General features: G+C 37.3%; 1 protein-coding gene and 1 non-coding gene across 4 annotated transcripts in view; both read right to left on the minus strand.

The window, feature by feature from the left end:
- Positions 1 to 4,052: 4,052 nt before the first annotated feature.
- TRMT1L (tRNA methyltransferase 1 like) overlaps positions 4,053 to 25,125 on the minus strand; it is a 50,616-nt gene continuing 29,543 nt past the window's right edge. For 2 of the 3 annotated variants that reach the window (XM_004706672.3, XM_013005712.2), the window contains 7 exons: positions 24,755 to 24,967; positions 22,612 to 22,802; positions 16,341 to 16,419; positions 8,166 to 8,332; positions 6,440 to 6,502; positions 5,291 to 5,417; positions 4,053 to 5,188 (listed from right to left, as the gene is read on the minus strand). In XM_004706672.3, coding sequence (XP_004706729.1) covers positions 4,936 to 5,188; positions 5,291 to 5,417; positions 6,440 to 6,502; positions 8,166 to 8,332; positions 16,341 to 16,419; positions 22,612 to 22,802; positions 24,755 to 24,967 — 1,093 coding nt within the window. In that variant the 3' untranslated portion in view covers positions 4,053 to 4,935. The remainder of the gene's footprint in view (positions 5,189 to 5,290; positions 5,418 to 6,439; positions 6,503 to 8,165; positions 8,333 to 16,340; positions 16,420 to 22,611; positions 22,803 to 24,754; positions 24,968 to 25,125) is intronic. The other variant, XM_045297951.1, reaches the window with a different exon arrangement.
- LOC115872533 lies at positions 7,669 to 7,860 on the minus strand. The gene has a single exon (XR_004047925.1). It is a non-coding gene; the product is annotated as a U2 spliceosomal RNA (small nuclear RNA).

Raw genomic sequence — 25,125 nt, forward strand, 5'->3', positions numbered from 1 at the left:
GAGTCAGTCGGCGCAGTGTATCAACGATGAAACATACAATTTCCCTCTAGTTCCTAAATGCTTCCTTCCCCGCCCCCCACTATCATGATTCCAATTCTACCTTACAAATCTGGCTAGACCAGAGGATGTACACTGGTACAGATAGGAAATGGAAACACAGGGAATCCAGGACAGATAATCCCTTCAGGACCAGTGGTGTGAGTGGTGATACCGGAGGGTGGGTGGGGTGGAAGGGGGTACCGATTACAGGGATCTACATATAACCTCCCTGGGTGATAGGCAACAGAAAAGTGGGTGAAGGTGTAAGAGCCCCCAGTAGAATGATCTTTTAATAAAAAAATTTCAAGGAAGTTAAGACTTTGGCTCAACAGCATTCTCATTTTTTCAGCATTAAAATACTCAACCATAAACTCAAATGTACTGGAGAGCTCTTGGATAACCAAAATAAAAACAAAGTAGGAATCCTACATCTTGATTTCAAAACATACTTTAAAGGTACAGTACTGAAAACAGTTATCTTAGTCCAAAGACTGACATACAGACCACTGAAGTAAAATAGGGATTTAAAAATAAATCCACGTTCTATGGCTTGTTGAATTTTAATAGGTGTGCCAAGTTCATTCAATAGACAAGGAGTGGTTTCTTCAAAAATTAGCAATGGGAAAATTTGGTTTTTACACGTAGAATGAAGTTAGGCCTGTGCCTTGGATCATAATGATTTAAATGACCAAAATAAGCAACAACAGTAAGCTGTAGAAGAAAATGGGGGTAAATATTCAGGATCTCATGTTTTTCAATAGATTTTCACATAAATTACTTCAAACAAGAGCAACCAAGAAGAAATAGATCACATTAGATTAAATCAGAATAGATTTTTGTTCATCAAAAATCAGTTTTTAAGAAAGTGGAGACAATCTACAGGAGAACACACCTGCAAATTAAAAAATCTGATATTTAATGTCAGAATTTAAAAAATGACAACCTAATAAAAATATGCGCGATCACAAAATTGGAAATTAATAAAGGAATAAAAAAATTAAAGTTAACATCAGTGGTGATAGGAGTGGATGTTTACTTCTGTTGTATTAGTTTCCTGTTTTGTCAAAAATTGCCACAATTTTGTTTTCTTACAACCACTTCTGAGCTCACAAGTCTGAATCAGTGTTTGCAAGGTTCCATCTCGTCTTTAAGGGAGATTTGGTTCCATGCCTTTCTCTGAACCTTTGGTTACTGCTGGTGATTCTTGGCACGCCTTAGTTTGTAGACACAAAACTCCAGTGAACTGCCTTCATCTTCAAATGGCCTTGCCCGCTTTCTGTCATTTCTTCCCTTGAACACTCATCATTAGAAGTAGGGGCCATCCTAATTCAGGATAATCTCATCTCAAATTACTTTATTCTGCAAAGAATTTTATCCTGAGTAAGGTCACATTCTGATGTTCTTTTTGTGGGCTACTATTCAGTCCACTGTAGGAGCCCTGCTGGAATAGTGGTCTGAAACCATCCGTTAAAGAGTTAACCTTGGAAACCCACAGGGCAGCTCTGTCCTGTCCAAGACTATAACTCTTTACAACATAAAGCCTCATCTTACACCCCTGCAGCTGCTGGTGGGTTCCACTTATTGACCTTGCAGTAGGCACACCAGCATGTAACCAACCACCCCACCAGGGTTCCTTAAGCCTGTGAAGATTGCAAAAATTAAGGGTCTTTAATAATATGCCAGTTCATTTACCTTCTGTCAAGAAAATTCTCCAACAGTTGCTTACATGCTTGGAAATGTAAAGCTAGAAATCTTGTGTAATAAAATGTTCTCTAGATATTAGCTAGGATTTGATTTATTAATTAGACATGGTAGTCAGATGGTGATTACTTTATAATTGGAGAGAAATTCTCTTGTCAAGTTAAACTACAATTTATTCCAAAACAATCCCTTTAAATACAAAATAATTTCCTTTTATTAATTATAGCATTTAATACCAATCTAGGTCTCCGGTTCATAATTAAACAGGTGTATTGCAAACACTATATTTAAACATGTCTGTCTCTGCAGGTAAGTTCTCTTGGTAATATACTTGTCTTCATCTCCTTAGGGCACCTTCAAACTAAAGGTCTGCTCAGAAAGGGTCTGCTGGGCCAATTAAATTCAAGGTTATGGCCACTGTTAAGGAGATTTCAAAGGAATAGTTTTGCTTTGTAAAAAAATCATTTTATTGAGGGCTCTTACAACTCTTATCACAATCCATACATCCATCATGTCAAGCACATTTATACATGTTGCCATCAGCATTTTCTTTAATTTTGTTGCCATCATTTTCAAAGCATTTTCTAATTGAGCCCTTGATATCAGTTCATTTCCCTCTCCCCCACCTTCCTTCCCTCATGAACCCTTGATAATTTATAAACTTATAATCCCCAAACCTCCAGATGTCTTAAACTGCCACAGGATAATCTTGAGATCCTCTCAAATGGACAGGATGATGATTGTGGCCACTGAACAGGAAGAAGTTTTAAGATAATCGATGACTTACACTAAGGAATTTTCCCCATCAGGATAATACATCTGCTCATTCTTCGCGGGTAGCAAGGGGTCCTGCGAGAACTCTGTTGGAAACCCTTAACCCAGACTCCCTATTGCTCTCACCTTTCCCCTTCAGCTTTCTTTTGGTTCCTGCAGCCCAAAGAACATTGAAAAGGGTAACCATCCGAGTCCCTCAAGAATGCCAAAATTGCTGTTGTGATGTGGTGTAAATTGAAGTGTGCAGAATTCTTTGGGGAAGGGTTAAGAGAGATGAACACACCATCTTCAGAAGTGTATGGAACTATATGGAGGATATATTCTAAAACAGTCAGTTCACACTTTATTTTAATAATGTTTATGATTTTGTAACAATACTTGACTTAAATTTGTATTGCTTCTTCTTAACCTTCTATGACAGAATATGTTAATGGGGCTATAAATTCCTAGACCTTTTGGTCTGCTACGTATTTTATTGCCAATGAGTTGTTGCCGACGCACAGTGACTCCATGTGGGTTTCCGAAACGGAAACGGTTTATGGGAGTAAAAAGCCCAGTCTTTTCTCCTGCAAGACTTTTTGGTCCTAACTAGCGTTAATTCACATTTCTGTGAAGCAGAACATCACTAATTTGCCTTATGTGAGTCAGGGAATTCATGGAGTTACAACCTAGCTCTACCCCAACAACTTCAAACCCCCCATCCCTTGGTTACTTGTTCCATTTCCGGACTGTATCACTGTTGTGATGTCAGCAATCAGCAAAATCTATACTAGCAAAACTGGTTTTAACAGAGGATACAAATGATGTCACCATTACAACATGGCCAGCATTTGCAGCAACCCAAATGATTGATAACAGGGGAACAAGGCTAATGTAGGACTAGGTGGCATTTTAAAGTATTTCTTTCTTTAGTTGACGCAATATATCAGAGTACCTATCAAGTTTTTCTTGAGAAAATTACCTGTGTGGCATTAATACATAAGCTAAATCATTGATAAACATTTAGCAACATTTATAATTGGTATTTAAGAATATGTTCTAAAACGATGATCCAAGTGCCGAGTTGACTTCTGAATTGGTAACAGTTTTTCTTTAGAACTATACTGAACAAAACAGTAACGAATGACCTTTTCTGCTCACTTGTGGATTATTATCATAACCACCGAAAGTGGGACTTTATGGTCACTGTATACACTAATTTTCGCTTCACTTATTCATTTTCTTAAAATGCATTGCATTAATTGGCATATAAAACAGCTTGGAAATAATGTATTTCCTTTTATTTCTAAATTAATATCCTGTATTGATCTATACCGCCCACCACTAGCTTCTTTTCTGTGTGTCACAGAAGTGCTTTTTTCTATATAACACACGTGAACTTTCTCATTATAACTCATCATCCCTCACCCTCTAAGTTTAATTGCTATAAAAAATTGTTTTCTCTAAGAAATTCCTCAGTGTAAAAATATGGATTAGAACCCTTGAGGTAAAAACTTAAAGTTCATACCAAACCCTTTCATCCAAAATATTACACCAAATGAAAGAACAATATTTATTAGTAGAAACAAAAACTTTGTTCAGCTAATTTTTATCGTCATGTTAGCCTGGGATACTTATACAAAAAATTAACATGCGCGCACACACACAAAAATCAAACAAATAAAAACCCTTACTTTTTCATGTGACAAATTGTACTTCTGAGAGCTAGCACAACCAGGCGAATGAATGCTGTACGTGCATTAACTGTGGCACTCAAAATCACCCAGCCAGTTTACTACAACATCTCTTCAGAAGATTCAGCATTATGAACACGGGTTTCAATTTACTTTGATAAAATTTTGCTATGCAAGTCTAACTATGTAGACCTCAAATCTGTTAAGAAAAGTATTATTTCTATCTTAGGCAGGTAAAATTTAACTAGTGTAATAATAATAACTTAAAAGATCAATGTGCAGAGGTAGGGTTTCTTAAACTGGAATATTATTGTAACAGATGCACAAGTGACCTGGAGAAGTGCTGTGTCTGTTCAGGGTCATTTTCATATCTGAAAGGTTTCTGGGTTAATTTTGTACTTATAAATAGAAAAACAAAAATAAAATCAGGAAGTAAAGAGTGTTTAAAAGATGGCTTCTACAACATAAAATTCTGAGTTATTAAGCAATAGGGTGATCTGAGAAACTTGGTTCAATATATGAAATGTTTTCATTAAAAATTTTAAAGTTTTCTTTAAAATAAGAAAAACTTGGAAAAGCATAGCTCCCAAACCAGCCAAGTTAGAAACTGCTAATTTGCTGAGTGAAAACAGCACTGTTTTTATTTTTACACTACCGAACTGAAAGTATAGAAAAAGCACTACAGTTGGTTGGCATTGAGCACACGCAGGTCATCTACGCAGATATCTAGGAATAAACTCCTCTTCATTTACCATCTTCTGCAGTTGCTTGCTTCTGCTTTCTCGTTCACTGACACTTCGACTCTGTCAGCTACTGTATCTTCAGGTGCTGATTGGACAAGACCTTCTGATTGTCCTCCAGTGTAGGTTGGGGTGCTGTATTTTAAAAGGATAGATTTAAACTGCAGCAGAGGTGCATCTGTACGAACACCCATTGGGTCAAAATGAGTTCGGCTTACTCGAAAGCCTGCTTGAGAAAGATAGCACAAAAACTTCTTTAGCCTGTAGAGAAAATACAAGAAAAATAAAGTTCTTGTATTTTCATTTAAATCACAAAATCATTAAAATATAAAACATACACTTCGCCATCTCTGGCCGTCTTACTTTGGCATGTTCATTCCTTTAATGCTGTGTCTGTGGATGTTGTAATAAAAGGGGGGATGTTCAGTACTGATATCAGCCTTTTGCTTCTTGGCTAAATTTGTAATAATTTCATGACCTTTTCTCTTTCCTGAAACACACAAAAGTTAGCACAACACAAACAAAAATATATATTTTAATAACTATTGTTTCAAGGAAATATCCTGGACACAAAAAAATTCAACCTATCTATCCAATAATAATTTTTAAAAATCATTTTATTCGGGGTTTGTATAACTCTTATCACAATCCATACATACATACATCCATTGTGGCAAGCACATTTTTACATTTGTTGCCATCATCATTTTCAAAACGGTTTCTTTCCACTTAAGCCCTTGGTATCGGCTCCTCATTTTTCCAATCTTAATTCTTAAGAGTCTAGATTCCACTCACCATGTATTTTTTACTATTTTACACCCTTGAGATCACCCTATTGCTTAATAACTCAGAATTCCATGTTGTAGAAGCCAGGGGCTTAAGTGGAGAGCAAATGTTTTGAGAATGATGAGGGCAGTGAATGTACAAATGTGCTTTACACAATTGATATGTGTATGGATTGTGGTAACAGTTCTATGAGCCCCCAATAAAATGATTAAAAAAAAAAAAAAGAAACAGCTCAAGAGTTTGGCCACAGAAACTCATAAAAGAAACAATGCATGATACCATTTCCTTCTACTTTCACTACGGGGAGTCTTTCCATTTTAAGTGAAAAGAGGCAAGCCATAAAGTTTCCTTCTAAGTATCATGACAGGAAAACAGTGATGTGTCATGGACATGACAGCCAAATCTTCGTTCTTTAAGAAAACCATCATCTGCTTCAGTAAAAGTATTTAGAAGGCAAATGCGAAAAATGGTTCTTTTCAGATGTGACAGGAGGATCATCTCATACTGAGATAGGAACAAAGGCCATTGTAATAAAAATTTTGGACTATGTGAAATTAAGATAAACAAGTTTTAGTGTGATAATGTCAGTGTAACACATGTATTTTTAAGTGGGCCACCATGACAATTTCTGTCTCTCCACCCTCTGCTGTCTTTCTATGTTGATACATGCATGTATGTATTCGCATATAGACATCTAGCTGGGCATGTTTGTACTGAAATGCATACCTTGCGTAATGTAATTATCAGTTGAGGTATCATCTGAAGCTTTAGTACATACACCATATTCTTCTAAAAAAATTAAGAGGTAATAAAATATTTAATACAAGTGATATTTAGCAACAATTCAAATTTTTAATAAAATTTTATGAAATTATATCCACACGTCCTTTGTGAAAATACAAAATGTATGATCAAAATAGACAATAACTTTTTTTTTTTTTTTTCCAAATGGGTAGAGGACCGTGATTTCTTGAATGGCCATAAAAGACTGGCTTTGGAACTATCAACAGGGCAAGCAGCCCTGCATCAGGAAACCTCGGGCATTTGTCACACATGCGAGGTGGAGTCACGTATGCTACATGAAGCAATATCCACAGGAAACCTCAGCCACGACACAGAACAGGGACAAGGGTACAAACACAGAGTGGACAAGAATTAATTTTTAAAAAATTATTTTTTAAACCCTCTCAAGTAGCAGTAGTTTCTAAGAAAGTGACTTCTAAACTACAGATACAAAAACAAAAGCTCAAATATTTAATAGGCCTGTCCTTATATTAATAGCCAGATAAGAAACAAAAGTCTTCTTATACTAAAGAGAATATAAAGGGGAAAAAAGCTTAATGGGTGATAAATGCCAATCTATTTACCATGTCTCAATGAACATTATCAAACTTGTGGTCATAATCTAGGAATTACGTAAGATTTTTTCTTCCTAGAAAGTGGGTGTAGGGTAATAAAATTATAAGGGGATTTTGTTTTCTTCCATTTGTTGAAATGAAGCATAAAGAATAATTAAATAAATTCACTCTTTCAGGCCCCAGATCACAAAATTGAAAAAGCTGTGGGTTTTTTTCCTACCCCTTTTCTCCCTTTTGCAGTGGCTCTCAAGAACACACGGATTAGTTTTATTACACTAAAACTCGTGCTGTAAATTAAGACAAGTTGAAAAATGAACTATAAACAGACCACTCACGGATGTGAAAATATTCAAGTCACAGAATACAAATAAAAGTAAGTATTCTTAAAGAAAAATCAATGGAAACGTCTACTCTGTGTTTTAAAGGTTGTAAAAGTTAGTCGCTGTGCTAATGCAAACAAGAAAAGTTGGTAACATGAGCACACCGAACACACTTCTGAAAAAGGAAATCATAATGAAATTAAAAGTAATAAACAGATTTTATTGAAAGAGAAATTAAAACAACTCTTTTTAAACCATTGCTTTTTCCTCCCCGAAGGGAGTGTGCACCATTCCTGGAAGTACTGCAGTACCAGCTCGATGCGTGGAGTGGATGGAGCAAGCTCCTATTCCATCTCCTAATTCAAGAAATCCATTTAACATATTGTCCTCGGATAGAGGGCATATCAGATATTAAACTGTTAAGAACAGATACTACACTTTGATCTTAGCCAAAAGGCCGAGAAGTGATTGCTGTGGTTTTTTTTAAAGTAAAAAAAAAAAGTAGGTTATAATTAGACATATTAGAGGGAATTAATTTAAAGCTTACCTTGGTGGCGCTGTGGGTAACCACTGGACTGCTAACCCCAAGATTGGCAGTTCAAACGCACGAGTGGCTCAAAGTGATAAAAATGAGGCTGTCTGCTCACATAAATTTATAGCCTCTAAAACACTAGCTTTTGCTTTATTTATAACTACATTTTTTGGATGATCAAATCAAAGAACGATAAAAAAGCTTACTTATTCTTGATACCTATCTTATGACCTAGCATTTACCTTGTTTGCTGACAACTGAAGACGGACGACCTGAAGAGTGACTTTGAGGAGTACACTCGGATTCAAAGATTAATGTCTTTATTAGGGTCTGAATGTCCTCTAAGCCATGGTGCAGAGACTGAAGCAACATTCTTTTGAGGAATCCAGTGTTAAAAAGGGAACTTGACCTGAAAAAGAAAATATATTGAGAACTGTGTTTCAGAAATAGCAAAAGCAAAAACAACTTCCATAACGTAACAAGTAGGTGGTTCAGTAGGCTGGAGGGCCTGAGGTAAAGGAAACGTTAGTAAGTCCTTTCCCTATTCCTCCCACTCCAACTTGTGGTGGTCCTTCAAGGACATATCTCAAGCCCTTCTAAGGACTTTTCGGGCTAAGCTGTTGAGGGTCAGCTCAAGGTCACACGGTGCATTGGCAGCCACCACCCCTGCTCTTCTCCGCTGGGCTGGTGCTCTCATGTCTACTGCTGGCCTCATTCTGGAGCCTCAACAGGTTTTTACACACCTCCTTGTTTCCTACTGCTGCAGGCTCATTTCTAATTACACAGGCAGAATTCAGTGTGGAAAATCTCCTGCCGTCCCCTCTTGCTCCATTTCCCCTTTTCACATTTGTTGGTTTTCTGACTTTCCTCCATGCTCCCCCCCCCCCACCCCCTTTAATGTACTGCGGTAAAATACATATAATAAAATAAACCATTTTAATCATTAAAGTATATAAATTCAGAGGGCTGAAGGGCCAGCCCCATCCCAATTAGGTGGACAGCCCCCCCCTCCCCACAGAAGAATTTACTTCAGAGGACAGCACTGAAGATACAGGGAGAGGGACATGTGTGATTAGAGCAAATGAAGGGGAAGGAAGAGAGAATGGAGCACATCCTGGCCCACCAAGCGCTGAGGATGACATTCCTGCTCAGAGCAGCAAGTGCACAAAGAGGATCACAGGACAGGCCCCACTACGAGGCACAACGTCCCTCACGGACCCATAGCGCTATGGGGGACAACACTGGAGACGCAGTGTGGGAATTGGGCCCTATCTGACCCCACCACACAGAGGCAAAACACTAACGGTGTGCAACAGAACAGCAAGGGGCATAGAGCAACAAAGTCTCCAGGGAACACCAAAAACAGACTGTGGGGCCAGGGGATGGCACTCCATCAGATTCACCAGAAAACACCCCTAAAGGTCAACAAACAGACCTGGAACTATTCACAGGCTTTTTTTCGGTCGTTCTTGTTTTGTTTGGTTGCTTTGTTTTGCTCTGTCTTGTTTTTGTGCATATTGTTATCTCTGCAGGTCTATCTAGATAAGATAGGTGGGATAAACAAGCTGGAGGAGAAAACAACTGGAAGGACAGTTCCAGGGAGGTCATGGGAGGTGGGGGAAAGGAAGTAGGTGTTAACAACCCCAGGGAAAATGGAACAAGTGATCCAAAATCGATGGTGAGCAGGGTGTAGGAGGCACGATAGGGCTTGATCAAGGGCAATGTAAAGCGAGAGGAATTACTGAAACCCAAATGAAGGCTGAACATGATAGTGGGAAAAGAGGAAAGTAAAAGGCAATAGAGGAAAGAACTAGGAGGCAAGGGCATTTACAGAGGACTACATACAGGCATGTACATATGTAAATATATTTATGTATAACGATAGGGAAATAGCTCTATGTACATATGTTAAGTATTAAGGTAGCAATGAACATTGGGCCTCTACTCAAGTACTCCCTCAACACAAGAACACTTTGTTCTATTAAACTGGCATTCCATGATGCTCACCTTCCCAACACGATTGCTGAAGACAAAGCAGGTGCATAAGCATATGTGGCTAAGAAAGCTGATGGTGCCTGGCTATCAAAAGATATAGTGTCTTGGGTCTTAAAGACCTTTAGATAAACAAGTGCCCACCTAGCTGAGAAGCAACAAAACCCACATGGAAGAAGCACATGAGCCTGTGTGATCATGAGGTATCCATAGGATCAGGTATCAGGCATCAAAGAACAAAAATCTTATCAATGTGAATGAGGGGGAGTCTGGAGTGGGGACCCAAAGCCCATCTGTATGTAGGCAACTGAACATCCCCTTACAGAAGAGTCACAGAGAGGAGATAAGCCAGTCAGGGTGCAGTATAGCACTGATGAAACACACAACTTTTCTCTAGTTCTTTAATGCTTCCTCCCTACCACTATCATGATCCCAATTCTGCCTTACAAATCCGGCTGGACCTGAGCATGTATACTGGTAGAGATCAGAGCTAGAAACACAGGAAATCCAAGACATACTCCTACTTTTCAATTCTTTTGGTTGTATACCTAGGAGTGGAATCTCTGGGTCATGTGGTAATTCTTTCAAGGGGTTTGAAAAAATTTGTGGAAAAATGAAATCAAAACATAATGGAATTTTTCCATGTATTTTTTGAAGCCTACCTTGTGTGTTACTTTGTGAAGACCCGACAAACTCTTTAGCAGGGCAGCTGCACCATTTTACATTTCCACCCATAATGTACAAAGATTCTACTTTCTCCACATTCTCATTCATCAGGACTCATTTTTTATAACAGTCTTTCTAGTAGGTATGAAGTAGTATCTCATGGTGGTTTTGATTTGCATTTATCTAATGTTGAACACCTTTTTTTTAAATTGGGGAAATCTACTGCAAAGGATGTCTTTGCAATGTTGTTGCATTTCATAATTGTATTGGGGGGCGTGCAGCTCTTATCACAATCCATCCATACATACATTGTGTCAAGCACATTTGTACACACGTAGACATCATCATTTTCAAAACATTTTCTTTCCACTTGAGCCCTTGTTATCAGCTCATTCCCCCCCCCCCCCCCCTGCTCCTGAAGAATTGAAAAGTAGGAGTACGTTCTTGTACATCAGTGTTCATTGCAGCATTATTCATAATAGCCAAAAAGTGGAGAAACAATTCAAATATCTATCCATAGATGAATTGATAAAATAGAATCTAATCATTCCACAGTAAAAAGAACCACTGATCTACATAGACCAGTGGTTTTCAACCTTCCTAATGCCATGACCCTTTAATACAGTTCCTCATGTTGTGATGACCACCCCCCTCCACCCCCACCAACCATAAAATTATATTTTCATTGCAACTCCGTAAATTGCAGTTTTGATACTGTTATGCTACTGTTATGAACCCTTGGTGATTTATAATTTTTTTTCATGTCTTACACTGACCACTGCCTCCTTTCACCCATTTTTCTGTTGTCCACCCCCAGGGAGGGGGTTATATGTAGATCATTGTGATCATTTCCCCCTTTCTCCCCCCACCTTCCCCTTTCCCTCCTGGTATCACTACTCTCATTATTGGTTTATCTGTCTTGGATTCCCTGTGTTTTAAGGTCTTATCTGTACTAGTGGAAACGCTTTGGTCTAACCAGATTTGTAAGGTAGAATTGGGATCATGATAGTGGGTGGGGGTTGGGGGAGCATTAAAGAATTAGAGCAACGTTGTAAGTTTCATTGGTGCTATACTGCGCCCTGACTGGCTCGTCTCTTCCTTGTGACCCTTCTGTGAGGGGATGTCCAATTGTCTACAGATGGGCTTGGGGTCTCCACTCCATGCTCCCCCTCCTTCACATGGATATGAATTTTTGTTCTGGGTGAACATCTTATGTACTTACTGGCCACATGTATATTTGGTTTTGAGAACTAGCTACTTAAGTAATTTTGCCAATTTTTAAGTAAGATTGCTTTTAATTTCATTATTGACCTGTAGTTCTTTATATGAGTGATTCAAGAAATTTATGCAAAAATTCTATTATCTTTACACTCTACTTTTCAATGAAAATTTTTATTTTAATATCCTCTGGATATTAAACCTTGTCAGCTATATAGTTTCCAAATATTTTCTTCTATCTGTAGGCTGCCCATTCACTTTGTGATCTGACTAATTCACTTATACCTTAAGGGTATTCACATGTGCTGAAGATTAAATAATAGGCAACTTGTAATGATTCTTGTCACAATGTTCTTAGGAATCTCAAATACCCTACAAGAAATCATTAGAAACCACAAGAATTTGTATTAAAGATAATTAAAATTTAATAACTTGTAACTAATATTGCAAAGACACACATTATCTTTCAATCTGCTTTTCCGGAAACATTCAGAAGCTCCTTTATGCATGAAATATTTGTCATGGTGTCTTATATAAACAGCTTCACCTAAAACAAAGGTGACTACAAGGCTTTCCCTCTTAAAATGATTCCTCACGGATCTTTTGTATTTGATGGCAGTTTTTTTTTTCCTTAAAAAAAAAATCATTTTATTGGGGACTGTTACAGCTCTTATCACAATCCATATATCCATCCATTGTGTCAAGCACATTTGTACATATGTTAAGATGGAAGTTTTATAAAAAGTTACCACAATCACCTTACAATCATACTCTATTCTACAATTATCAATAGAAAAGGGTTTCATTCTTATTATTTATAAATGAATTACCTAGTTTGTAGATAAGCCACACTTTCCACCTCACTTGTCAGAACATTGCCACAAGCCAGGGCGAATGCTGTTTTTATGTGCTGTCATTTCCTGGTCCTGCGCATCCTCACAATCGTTACGTTTGAGCCACTGTTGCAGCCACTGTGCCAATCCAGTGTATCTACTTGACGGCCTTCCTCTTTCTGTTTTGCCAAGCATGGTGTCTGTCTCCAGAGGCTAGTCCCTCCTGGTGACATGGCCAAAGACTGTGGAGAAAGTCTCATCCGAACTTCTAAGGAGCATTCTAACTACCTTATCCATACTGCCTGTACTTCCTCCTCCTCCCGGAAGTTCATGGTACTGTCAATATTCTTCACCAACACTAGCATCTAAATGCATCAGTTCTTCTCTGGTCTCCAGATTTTACGTGCATTCTCACTCACTGCCATTGACTCTATGCCTATTCATAATGGCCCCACAGGATAGGGCAGAAATGCTTCTGAGTTTTCAAGACTAACTCTTCCTTTATGGGTACAGAAAGCCCCTCATTTCTCCCTCAGGAAATAGGGATTCATATTTGTACATTAGTGTTATTGAAGCATTATTTATAATAGCCCAGATATAGAAACAATCCAAACATCTATCTATAAATTTATAAAATGTGACATATTCATACAACTGGACAAAAAAAGGATCCTTGATAACATCAATTATGTCTTTACCATGACGTTGTCTATTGGTCCAGTTGAGGATTTTTATTTACTTTACATTGAGGTGGAAGCCCTGGTGTAGGTGTGGGTTACAAGTTTTGCTACTACACACAGGTCAGCAGTATGAACCTACAACTGCTTCATGTGAGCAGAGACGAGGCTTTCTGTTCCCGAAAAATTTTACACCAACAGTTCTCAACCTGTGGGTCGCGAACCCTTTGGGGGTGGGTGTCAAACGAACCTTTCACAGGGGTTGCCCAATTCATAACAGTATCAAAATTATAGTTATGAAGTAGCAATGAAAATAACTTTATGGTTAGGGGTCACCACACCATGAGGAACTGTATAAAGGGTCACGGCATCAGGAAGGTTGAGAATCAGATTTACAGTCTCAGGACTCACAGGGGCAATAGGGATTGCCCTATTCTACTGTGTCTGGTAGTGTCCCCAGGAGTTGGATTCGACTCAAAGGTAGTGAGTGGTTTTGGCTTACATTGAGGTGGATTCCAAATTAAAGGCTGTTAATTTTACCTTCATCAGTAAGTGCTTCAAGTCTTCCTCACACATAATCAAGCAAGAGTGTGCTTATCTTCAGATCACAGAATGTTACTGAATCTTCCTCCAATCTGATGCTGAGCTTTTCTTCATATGGTCCAGCATTTTGGATTTAGATCGGCTCAGCATATTGACTGAAAAAGTAAGGTGAAAGGATACACCCTTGATGGACACCTTTCCTAATTTTAAACCACACAAGCGCCCATTGTCCTGTTAAAATGACTGCCTTCTGGTCTACATACAGGGTCTGCAGGAGCAATGATTTGTTCTGGTATTCTCATTCTTCACAATACTGTCCACAGTTTATGATGATACCCACAGGTACCTGCTTTCCAAATCTTTTGGCATAGACAAGTAAGTGCCACTAAGTGTTGTATCTGTTTGCTGGCACATTTAAATTGGTATTTCACCAATTCCTAGAGCCTGTTTTTCCCCAATGCCTTCGCTTCGGCTTAAACTTCTTCTTCAATGTCATCAGTCCCTGATTATACGCTACCTCCTGAAATAAGTGAATGTCAATCAGTTCTTGGTACCGAGGCTTTTTTGTTTGAACTTGTTTGTCTCTAAAGACTCCAAGTCCATTTCAGTTTTTTCCCTTTATATGCTGCCACTCAGATTACTATTTTAAGTTTGAGGAATATGGAATCTGCACACATTTTTTTTTTTGGCTTTTAAAGAAAAACGTCGTTTATATTTTCACAGCCTATCTCAAGAAGCGAAATCAACAATATCAAGTTATACTCTCCACACCATTCTTCCATTTTCTTTTGATACTTCCTGCAGTATTCAATATATTGCCCTTTGAGTCCTTTAGTAGTGCATCTCAAGGCTTAACTTTTTTATTCAGTTCTTTCAGTTTGAGAAATGCTTAGCATGCTCGTTTTTCTAATTCTAGGTCTTTGCATATTCCATTATACGATTTTACTTTGTCTTTTCAAGTGGCTATGCTGTAGATGTTGCAAAATTCTATCATTTGTTTTCCCTGACTATCAGAAAGAATAATGTTTGGGTCCTTAAAGGCTTGTCCTAAATTAAGCAACCATCTATGTGAGGTGTCAGCTAAGTCCACACAGAAGTAGGGTATGACTTGAGGTGACCCAAGGATTGTACATAATAATATCCAGGATCAGAAGAAAGAATTATATTAAAGCTTAAATTCAGAGTACTCAGTTTGCTGAAGGCTGTGGATGACATAAAAGCATAAAATCCATTTGCAGATTCACAGCATGGATTAAGCTTCTGTAGAATTCCCTCAGACCTTTAATCAGGGATGTGAATAATCTTGCCCTCAGAGAGATTACCGTAGATTACTGTAGATATAGTTAGGTTAATATTTAACACAGTTCAAAATTATTTGTTTTAAATTTGACCCATTTTTATTTGTTCTAGTTTTAACTAGTTTTCTCTTGGATGGAGGTTCTCTGCTTTGTTTTTTATTGTCTTTTTTATGGGGGGATGGTTTTCTTTATATTAAATCCAGGCTTGGTGAATGCACAGAGACATTGTTCCTTAGGATTTTGGAAGAGAAGGCTGGGGGATAATTGGGAGCTAATGAGTATAAGAATAAAGAAAAAAACAAAGAAAAGATTCTACATTTGATGTGGTGACCATACAAATCTTTTAAATATATTTAAACCACTGTACAACAACCAATTGTACAATACAAGAACTATTTATCAATAAAATTGCTTTAAAAATTCTATCATTAGATGTCTGTTTCTATCACCAAAATCATTATCTTCCAACTACCAATCCTTCCTCTTTGTTCCCAACTTCCATATTTCAATCACCAGTAGTTATCAATGTATGTTGATTATATGGCTGATCAATTTCTATGGAGATAGTGAAAGAAATCGTCATTTCTTCATTTTTGGCTTTAGTTGTGGATGCATCAATTTGAGTAACAGTCTCATTAACTTGCTTTCCTTGCTGGCATATGAATATAATCCTATCACAACAGCACTGTATTGCAGAATAAATGAATGTGATATGATTCCTCTCTAATTTGTCATTCTTGGCATAGACCAAAATGGCTCCAAATGGCCAATACCAATCCATGTCAGCTACTAATGACTAAGATAGCAGTCTTTATACCTTCCATATAATTTTTTATGTGCTACTTCTGAAAAATTAGTTATGGAAACCTTATGAATAGTACTGGAACACTGTCTGAAGAGACCCTCATATTGGAAGACACTCAAAATACCAATGTGGAAGAGCTACGTCCTCAAAGTAGAGTCTACCATAACAAGATGGATGGAGTAAACCTTTTAGGAGAATGATAGTAGAGAAAAATCTGAAGACAGGTAACCCCTTGACTTCATAATGGGAAAGGAATCATAATTCACAGAGACTTAAAATTGAATCTTAATTTGCTTGGCTAGTGCCAGACATAACCGAAATTCGGCAATTAATAAACCAATCCATAAATAATTTTGAACATGTTGTTGTATACTTTGATACATACCAAAGAGGTCCCAGTTCTATTGCTGTCTTTCCAGGCATGCTTCCATGACAGTTACAAGGTAGCTGTCTATATGGGTTTTCTGTAAGATGATTATAAAGAGAGAAATCAAAGGAGAAATAACTATGATCTTAGTAATAATTATATTAATGCTAGTAATTTTCAGCTACTGCATATGAGGATCTACTATGTGCCAGGTCTCGTGCTAAGCATTATATATGCATTCAAAATATTTAATCCACCCAACTCTCTGAAGTGGGTTGATTGGGATATTATTTACACGTATAAAAAAGTATACTTTTTAGGCCAATAAGCTGATGGAATTTGACAAATATATATCCATGTAACCACCACCTTAGTTAAGACATATAATATTGACCTGACTTTAGAAAGTTCCCTTGTACTCCTCCTTCCTAGTTAATGTCTACTTTTATTCCTAAAACCAGATAATCAAGATCTGCTTTCAAACCTAAAGGCATATTTTCTTATAAATATAATAATGAATTTGTACTTGGCTCTATTTATATTTTTGAGATTTATATATTTATATATTTTCTTGTATGCATCCGTTTTTTTTGACATTTTTATGGCTAAGAAACAGTGCATTGTATGGATATACCAAAATTCAGTTTAAAGAGCTAGCAGACCTGGCACAATCAAAGGGAAATTATAGGCACAAGCGCCATTTTTTTGGCTTCAAAATAGAACCATATCATAGTATGTGACTGTTTAGTTCATATAAGGTCCAAAATAGTCATTTAAAATCTGATCCTCTCTAATTGTCTCTCACTACAAGCCACTCAGGAGTTGGAGGCTGAACAGATCCAGTAACTCCGAAGTACAACTGCATCCAGAATTATGATGGTGGGAAAAGAGGCTGATAGCTTCTTCCTGTCTGATTATGGTGGGAAAAGAGGCTGATAGCTTCTTCCTGTCTGATTAATGTCACTATTATTCAACACAATTAAATGGCACAATTCACTATTGTGAGATCTTATTTATATTATTGCCTTTGAGGGTCCCTCTACTGCATTTTTCCTAGGCATATTTTTCAGGATTATTTAATTTTAAATCTTAAAAGAAGAGTGTGGTTATCCTGAATACAAGTAATCCCTGATTTACAATATATTTAGTTGAAGATGAACTGCACTTATGACTGATTTTATTTGTCTTATCATTAATAATATATACTAAATACAATGTTGCAGTTCATCATTTGCTTATGTTATCATCTGCAGATGCTCTCTTACAGATGTTCAAAATCAAGGTTATAAAGATACTAATAACGAATGCAATAATAATAATGAAGAAAAAAAGAGCATTCAACTTAAGTCAGAACAGACAGAGTAATCAGAATGGAACCCAACTGTTAAGTTGAAGGTTTTTTTTTGAGGATTTTGTTCCTCAATCATTATAGATGAGTATACTCAAGACTTCCCTTGAACCATTAGAAGCTGAATTAAAATACTTAAATGCAGTCATTATTCAATTTATGATACTTGATGGTTCTGTCAGTTATATCCACTTAACCAAGGTAAGCAGCACACACATGCACATGTATTATTCAGTTTGTATTTTGATGCACATTGCAAAGTGCTCCCATCAAACAAATGTATCTTTACCTAGGCCTTTCTGTTAGGATATTTCAGTTCTAGGTAAGCATTAACAAATTCTCTCTCTGAAGGACCAAGGCTTTCATTTCAAATTACTGGTAGCACATTAGCTGTTAACTGAAGGGTTGGCGGTTTGAACTCACCAGCCTCTCTGTGGGAGAAAGATGAGGTATCTGTACAGATTTATAGCCTTGAAGACCTCTTGGGCAGTTCTACTCTGTCCTATAGGGTTATTGTGAGTTGAAATGACTCGATGACAATGGTTTTGGTTTTGGTGCAGCAAAAATTAAGTAAGTGAAAAGTCTCATATGACAACTAACAACGACTAAGAAAGAATGAAAACTAGTATTTCCATGTCATAGAATGTAGGCTAAGAAGCAGTTCCTGATGAGGAATTAAAAATTATTCTAAGACTTCCAATTAAATCCAATGGATTAAACACACATTTTATTGCTGCTATCTCTTGATTAAAATTACAGCAAAGGAGGAGAACTAATGTTTCAGGAAAGGGATAAGGCCAACAAACAGACCTTGGACTATTTATAGGCTTTCCATTTTTGTCAGTGGCTTTCTTTTGGTTGTTCTTGTTTTGATTTTTAGTTGTTGTTATAGCTTTGTTGGTCTTGACTTCCTTTGTTGTTTTGTTTAGCTTTGCCTGGTCTTTACGCTTACATGTCTCCGCATCTATCTAGGTAAGATGGGCGGGATAAATAATTCAGAAATGAAAAGAATGGGACAATGGTTCCAGGGAGAAAGGAAGGAAGGAGGGGGGTGGGGAACCAACCCAGAGACAAGGGAACAAGTGAACTAAAATCAATGAAGAGAAGGGTGTAGGATGCCTAGCGGGGCTTAATCAAGGGCAATGTAGCAGTGAGGACTTACTAAACCGGAATGAAGGCTGAACATGATGGTGGTGTAAGTGGAAAGTTAAAGGAAATAGAGGAAAGAACCAGGAGGCAAAGAACATTTATAGAGCTCTAAATACAGGCATGTACACATGTAAATATATATATAAAATGAGAGGGGAATAGAACTACGTACTCATATCTGTATGTTAAGAATTAAGGTTGCAGATGGACATTGGGCCTCAACTCAAGTACCCCCTTAACACAAGAACACTTTGTTCTAACAATCCAGCACTCTGTGATGCTCACTTTCCCTATATGATCGCTGAAGAAAAAGCGGGTGCATAAGCAAATGTGGTGAAGAATGCTGATAGTGCCGGCTATCAAAAGATACAGTGTCTGGGGTCTTAAAGGCCTGAAGATAAACAAGCGGCCATCTAGCTCAGAAGCAACAGAGCCCACAGGGAAGAAACATACTAGCCTGTGTGATCATGAGGTGTCAATGGGAACAGGTATCAGGCATCTAAGACCCAGAACAAAATCACACCCAAGGTGAATGGGGGGAAGGGCGCGCATGGGTTGAAGAACCAATGTCCATCTGTAGACAACTGGACATCCCCTCATAGAAGGGTTACAGGGAAGAGATGAGCCAGTCAGGGTGCAGTATAGCACCAATGAAAGCCACAACTTTCCTCTACTTCTTTGGTGCTTCCTTCCCCCACCACTATCATGACCTCATTTCTACCTTACAAATCGGATTAGACTAGAACATGCACCCTGGTACAGATAAGAGCCTGGAACACAGAGAATCCAGGATAGATAAACCCCTCAGGGTCAACAATGAGATTAGAGATACCAGGAGGATTAGGTGAGGGTGGGCGAGAAAGGGGGAATAGATCACAAGGATCAACCTATAACCCCCTCACACGGAGATGAACAATGGAAAAGTGGGTGAGGGTGATGGAGAACGATGTAAGATACCAAAAAAATAATCTATAATTTGTCAAGGGTTCATGAGGGAGGGCGGGCAGGGGAGGGAAGGGGAAGAAGTGGGGAGCTGTTATCAGGGGCTCAAGTGGGAAGAGAATGCTTTGAAAATGATGATGGCAGCATATGTGCAAATGTGCTTGACACACTGGAAGAATGTATGGATTGTGATAAGAGATGTATTAGCCCCCAATAAAAGTATTTAATAAAAAAAATCACCCTCGAATGATATATAAAATGAATGTAGTAGTAATCAACAGATGAGAAATATCAATAAAGTTTTAGAGGTGTGAAATAAGATACACGGAAGGAAAACTGACGTAACAGACCTGAAAAAGCCTATTAAGCTTAAAATGGGTGAAGGGGAAATCAGCAAAATACCAACCTACTGGTGGTGGTGAACCCTGCAAAGACTTAAGATTTGAAGGTACATATTGTCTCTGAAAACACCACAGACATTAAAAAGAAGTAGTAGGCATAACTTGGCTCAACTCCAAGTAAATAAATTAGAAAAGGTTGGCGACAGTTGCTAAACAAATAAATAAATCTAGTGCTAGTCAAACTGTTCTCAACTGGAAAAAGAAGTTTCAAATTTTTTTGGAAGGGAATATAACATTGATACCAGACACTAAAACTACACATTATCTTATTTATGAATCTTGAAACCAAAGTCCTTTTAAAAGTTAGCTAATAGCATCCAATAACTTAGTAAAATACAGTTGCTGACAAAATAGAGAGTGTTCAAAGAAGTCTAAGATGGTTGAATATTGGGAAATTTTATTACAATTAATGAAATCAGTAGGTCTAAGAAGGAAACCGACCTAGTCATTTCAAAGTGAAAGTGAAGGAAGCACCCTTCACTTTCACTTGAAGGAAGCCCTGGTGGTGTAGTGGTCCGCTGTTTGAAACTACCAGCCATTCTGAGAGAAAGACCAGACATTCTATTGCTGTAAAGTTAGTCTCAGACACTCACAGGGGCAGTTCTAGTCTGTCCTATAGGCTCACTCGATGGCAGTGAGTTTGGCTATTTTTCGGTCCTTAACATGATCAATGATAGTTGTTTCAGATGAAAAGCCAGTATAAGTCTTAAATCAAAGAGTGCTAAAAAATCCAAACCCACAGCCTTTGTGTCAAATCCAAGTCCCATGGGCCCTGTAGTGCAGAGCAGAATTGTTCCATGGCATTCCCAGGGCTGTAACTCTTTACAGAAGAAGAGTCCTTCATCTCTTTCGCTTGGAGCAGCTGGTGGATTTTAACTGCCAGTCTTGGTTAATAGTCTGGTGCTTAGTCAAGTGTATTACCCAGGCTCCTTCAAAAAGTGCTCCACAGAACAGAAATAAAGGACAAGAATACTTTCTATTACCACTGTCAATTAATTTCAGTCAAGTACTGTAAGTACTTGAAAAAATACCACGGCCTTAGATAGAAAAGCTTCAAAGCACAACAATTTCTATCCTTCCTAATTTAAGATCATCAAAATAAAATAGCAGCTGGTTAGTAAAATAAATCTAAGAAAGCTTTTCAAACTAAGTTTCCAGGAGGGATTGACTTACTAGACAATTATTAAACAACACTAAAAATCCTTTGTCATCAAAACAGTTGTATGATCAAAACAATCTATGAAAATAAGGTAGGTATTACACTGTCCACTAAAACAGAATAGAAAATCTAGAAACAAATACATTCAATAAAACATGAGAAAACTTTGCATAAACTAAGGAAGTGATAACAGATAAAACCCAAAATACCTAAAGAAAGAAAAAGTTTGATGAATCTTACAACAAAAATTGTGCATGGCCACATTGTAAAAAAGAAAAAGATGCAAATATATAAAAAAAAAACAAAAACATTGGAGTTAATATCACAGGGGCTAAACTTTCTTTTTTTTCTCCTCTAATCATTTTATTAGGAGCTCATACAACTCTTATCACAATCCATACATCAATTGTATAAAGCGCATTTGTACATTCACTGCCCTCATCATTCTCAAAACATTTCCTCTCCACTTAAGCCCCCGGCATTAGGTCCTCATTTCCCCCCTCCCTCCCCCCTCCCTCATGAGGCCTTGATAATTTATAAATTGTTATTTTGTCATATCTTGCCCTGTCCGACATCTCCCTTCACCCACTTTTCTGTTGTCCGTCCCCCAGGAAGGTCACATATAGTTCCTTGTAATCGGTTCCCTCTTTCCAACCCACTTTCCCTCTACCCTCCCAGTATAGTCACTCACACCACTGGTCCTGTAGGGACCATCTGAGGGGCTAAACTTTCTTATATAGTCCTGGAAAATTTATTTTGAAAAATTTCTAGAAACCTAATAAAAAACGAGTGTTTTTATTTCCAAGCAACACAAAATAGTTTTTGAAGACATAAGCCACATCCTTTTCTTTGTATATTCAGGCCTGGCATATAGTAGAGCCTCAATAAATGTTTATTGAATGAACCTTATAACTGATAGATTTTATATTCATCCAGAAGTACGAAAATAATTTTTATAAAGTAAAATTCAAGGACTGGAACAGCTTAGATAAATAGGTCATTTGACTTATCTTCCAAAAATTAGTGACAGTAGAAACTAAGTTATTTCTAGATGTTTCAGTAGAGTGCAGGGCTACAGAGCATAAATTGAATAGCATGAATGAATAACTTTAGCAAACTCACACGGACGTCTTGTCTGTTGATGAAAGGAAATCCAGTATAGGAAATAACAATGTTAGCACTGTAATCCTCAAAATCAAAGGACAGCAATATGTATAATTAGGGATATGAGAAACACTTATTCATTAGAGGCTTCTGCATATAGTAAACAACAAGTGAAATTCAAATTACCTTCTACCATATTACCATCCTTCTGGAAAATTCTCTCTTCACACCACTGACAATGGATAAGGTACTGAATCTTCTTGGCTGTTTCATCGGCTGAGGTAGGTCCCCTCAAAACTCTCACGACAACTAACACAAAATGTTCCAGAGCTACTGCAAACAGGACTTCTATGCCTTTGTTACATCGGGCTGCAGCTCTGTAAAAAACAGTTGTAAAGTTATTTTGGGGGACATAGTTATCCCTTGTTTGGCATTATATTGACAATACCAATCTGGAGTGAACTACAATAAAACCAAAGAAAATTCAATGCTTAGTACTAGTGCTCTCAAAAAAAGAGAAAAGACTATTACTGTGACTTTTAAACATCGAAGTACAGGAAACAAAGAAGAGTCTTCAGTAATTAAGCACTGCCCTTGGGAAGTCTTCTCAATAATACGTTTCTGGTTCTCATCATCCCTTTGTTTGTCATCACCATCATCATTTTCCTTTTAATAATTTTTCTTTGAAATTTTCTTCTAAACGATATATTTTTAATGACTACTAAACATAAGTAAGGTAGCTACTGAACTATTCAGTTAATAAATGGAGAAAAACCTTGAGATCATTTTTACAAACTTTTGTGATTAAGTTCCACCACCCCCCACTTATGTAGTGTTCTCTTTGTACTCATACACTAAACTTAGTCGATATATATAATTTGAATTTGATGTTACATTATAGACATTTTAAACTTTGTATAGTATATACCTGGTATGTACACACCTGAATTAGTTAGTTTATTGAGTCAACCTACTGATAAACACATGTGGGATTAATTGAAGGGCGGAGGGATAAATGGCTCGGTGAGCCTTGCCTTTCTAGTTCTCGGGTCTCTTGCTTTGTGATGGTTGTACCAGGGTGTAGCTGCCTTAGCAGTTCCCTGCTTCAGTTTGCGAGGCTGTTTTCCTGCAAGACATCCCCTAAGAGAAGCCACATGGACCTACCCTGGTGCAGCCCTCAGTGCTGGAGCACCGGTGTGGAGACCCCTACCAGTGCTGAGATGCTTACATGTTCACTAACTTGGCTTTCCTCCTGCAGTTGGCATCATTGCGTCTGTTTTGTGAGATGGAGGAGGACTTTGTGGATTGTTGTTGGACATATGGGTTAATGTTGGACTTTTGGAGTTGGACAGCACTGGGTTGCGATGTTTTCTTGATGCACACTTAACCTTTATATAAAATGCTCTCATACAGGAGTTTCTGTGGATTTGTTTCTCTAAAGCACCCAGACTAATACAACACCTAACAAGAATTTTCAATTAATTAAGAACAATCCAGAAGGTTTAGGAAGTTTAATTGTCTACACTTATGCTGAGGCAGGAATTTCATATCAATGATGTAAAACTAATGTTGGGGTTGGTGAGTGAGCTGACTAATTATCCATCATTTACATTTCATGTGTGTTTACTGGTCTCTACTGTTGCCTAAACAAGTTTCTAGGACTATAACGAAATTAAAACATTGAGGAAAAAAACGACCTGTCTAGATGTTCCTGCACATAAATATCAAAATTTTCTGACTGCTCAGACTAGATCATAAACCCTTAAAAAATATTGAGCCATATTGTTCTTCTGATCTTTTAGTATATTATACAAATAATGAATGCTCAAAAAAGTCTATTTGAATCTTCAATTGCTTAGAAGTTTTGATGAGAAACAGAAAACTCTGTCTTAGGGCAGTATGAGTTTCTAAAATCAAGTAGGTGTATAGGCCATCATTTTAACCAAACTTGGTAAAATACAGATGAAATAGAAAAAGGACAAGTGCGTGTCCTAAATAAAAAAAAACAATTGTTTTCTTTTCCTTTTCTTGTGATCTCATATCTACCCTACATTGCTGGAATGAAATGCCTGATATTTTCTGTTTTATCTTTTCTTTCTTGATACTTTATTTTTATGTAACATTTTACATTGGAAAGTAAACCATTTTAGGTGTAGCTTTTAAACACAATTCAATGTTAAAACACAATTATTTCCAAAGAAATTGAAATTATAGATATAAATACAAGCATTGTATCTTAAGCATTGTCTGAAAAATGAGATAAGCTCTTCTGGCAATATTCTTTTATCATATACCGAAACACAAGTGGTACATGTTAGCACTATGGTACCTTGCCACTGCAGCTACAACAATTCTGGCTGCTAGTTCCTTATAATACTCCGTTCGGACAATGTTACAGCCATAATGACGTCGGGCAACATGCTGTGCCTTGGCATACAGAGAACTGATATCTGTAGAAGTCACTGACACTATGCCAAGATTTCTTATATTTCTGAAAGCAGAATCTAGATAGTTCACTGATGTTCCAAAAGGGTCTAGGTGTCTAGAATCAGAAAGAATACATAGATATTAATAACTATATTACTATATTTATTACCAATAATAAAATTCTGTGGATTCAAAATTATTTGACAAACCTATTTTAGAAAAAAAATTTTGTTTTTAAAGTACTAAGTTGGTCACATGTTAAGTCAGACATAC

This window comes from Echinops telfairi, unplaced genomic scaffold (genome assembly GCF_000313985.2).
Source record: "Echinops telfairi isolate 266 unplaced genomic scaffold, ASM31398v2 ScPeMD7_7424;HRSCAF=8462, whole genome shotgun sequence".
Taxonomy (NCBI): Eukaryota; Metazoa; Chordata; class Mammalia; order Afrosoricida; family Tenrecidae; genus Echinops; species Echinops telfairi.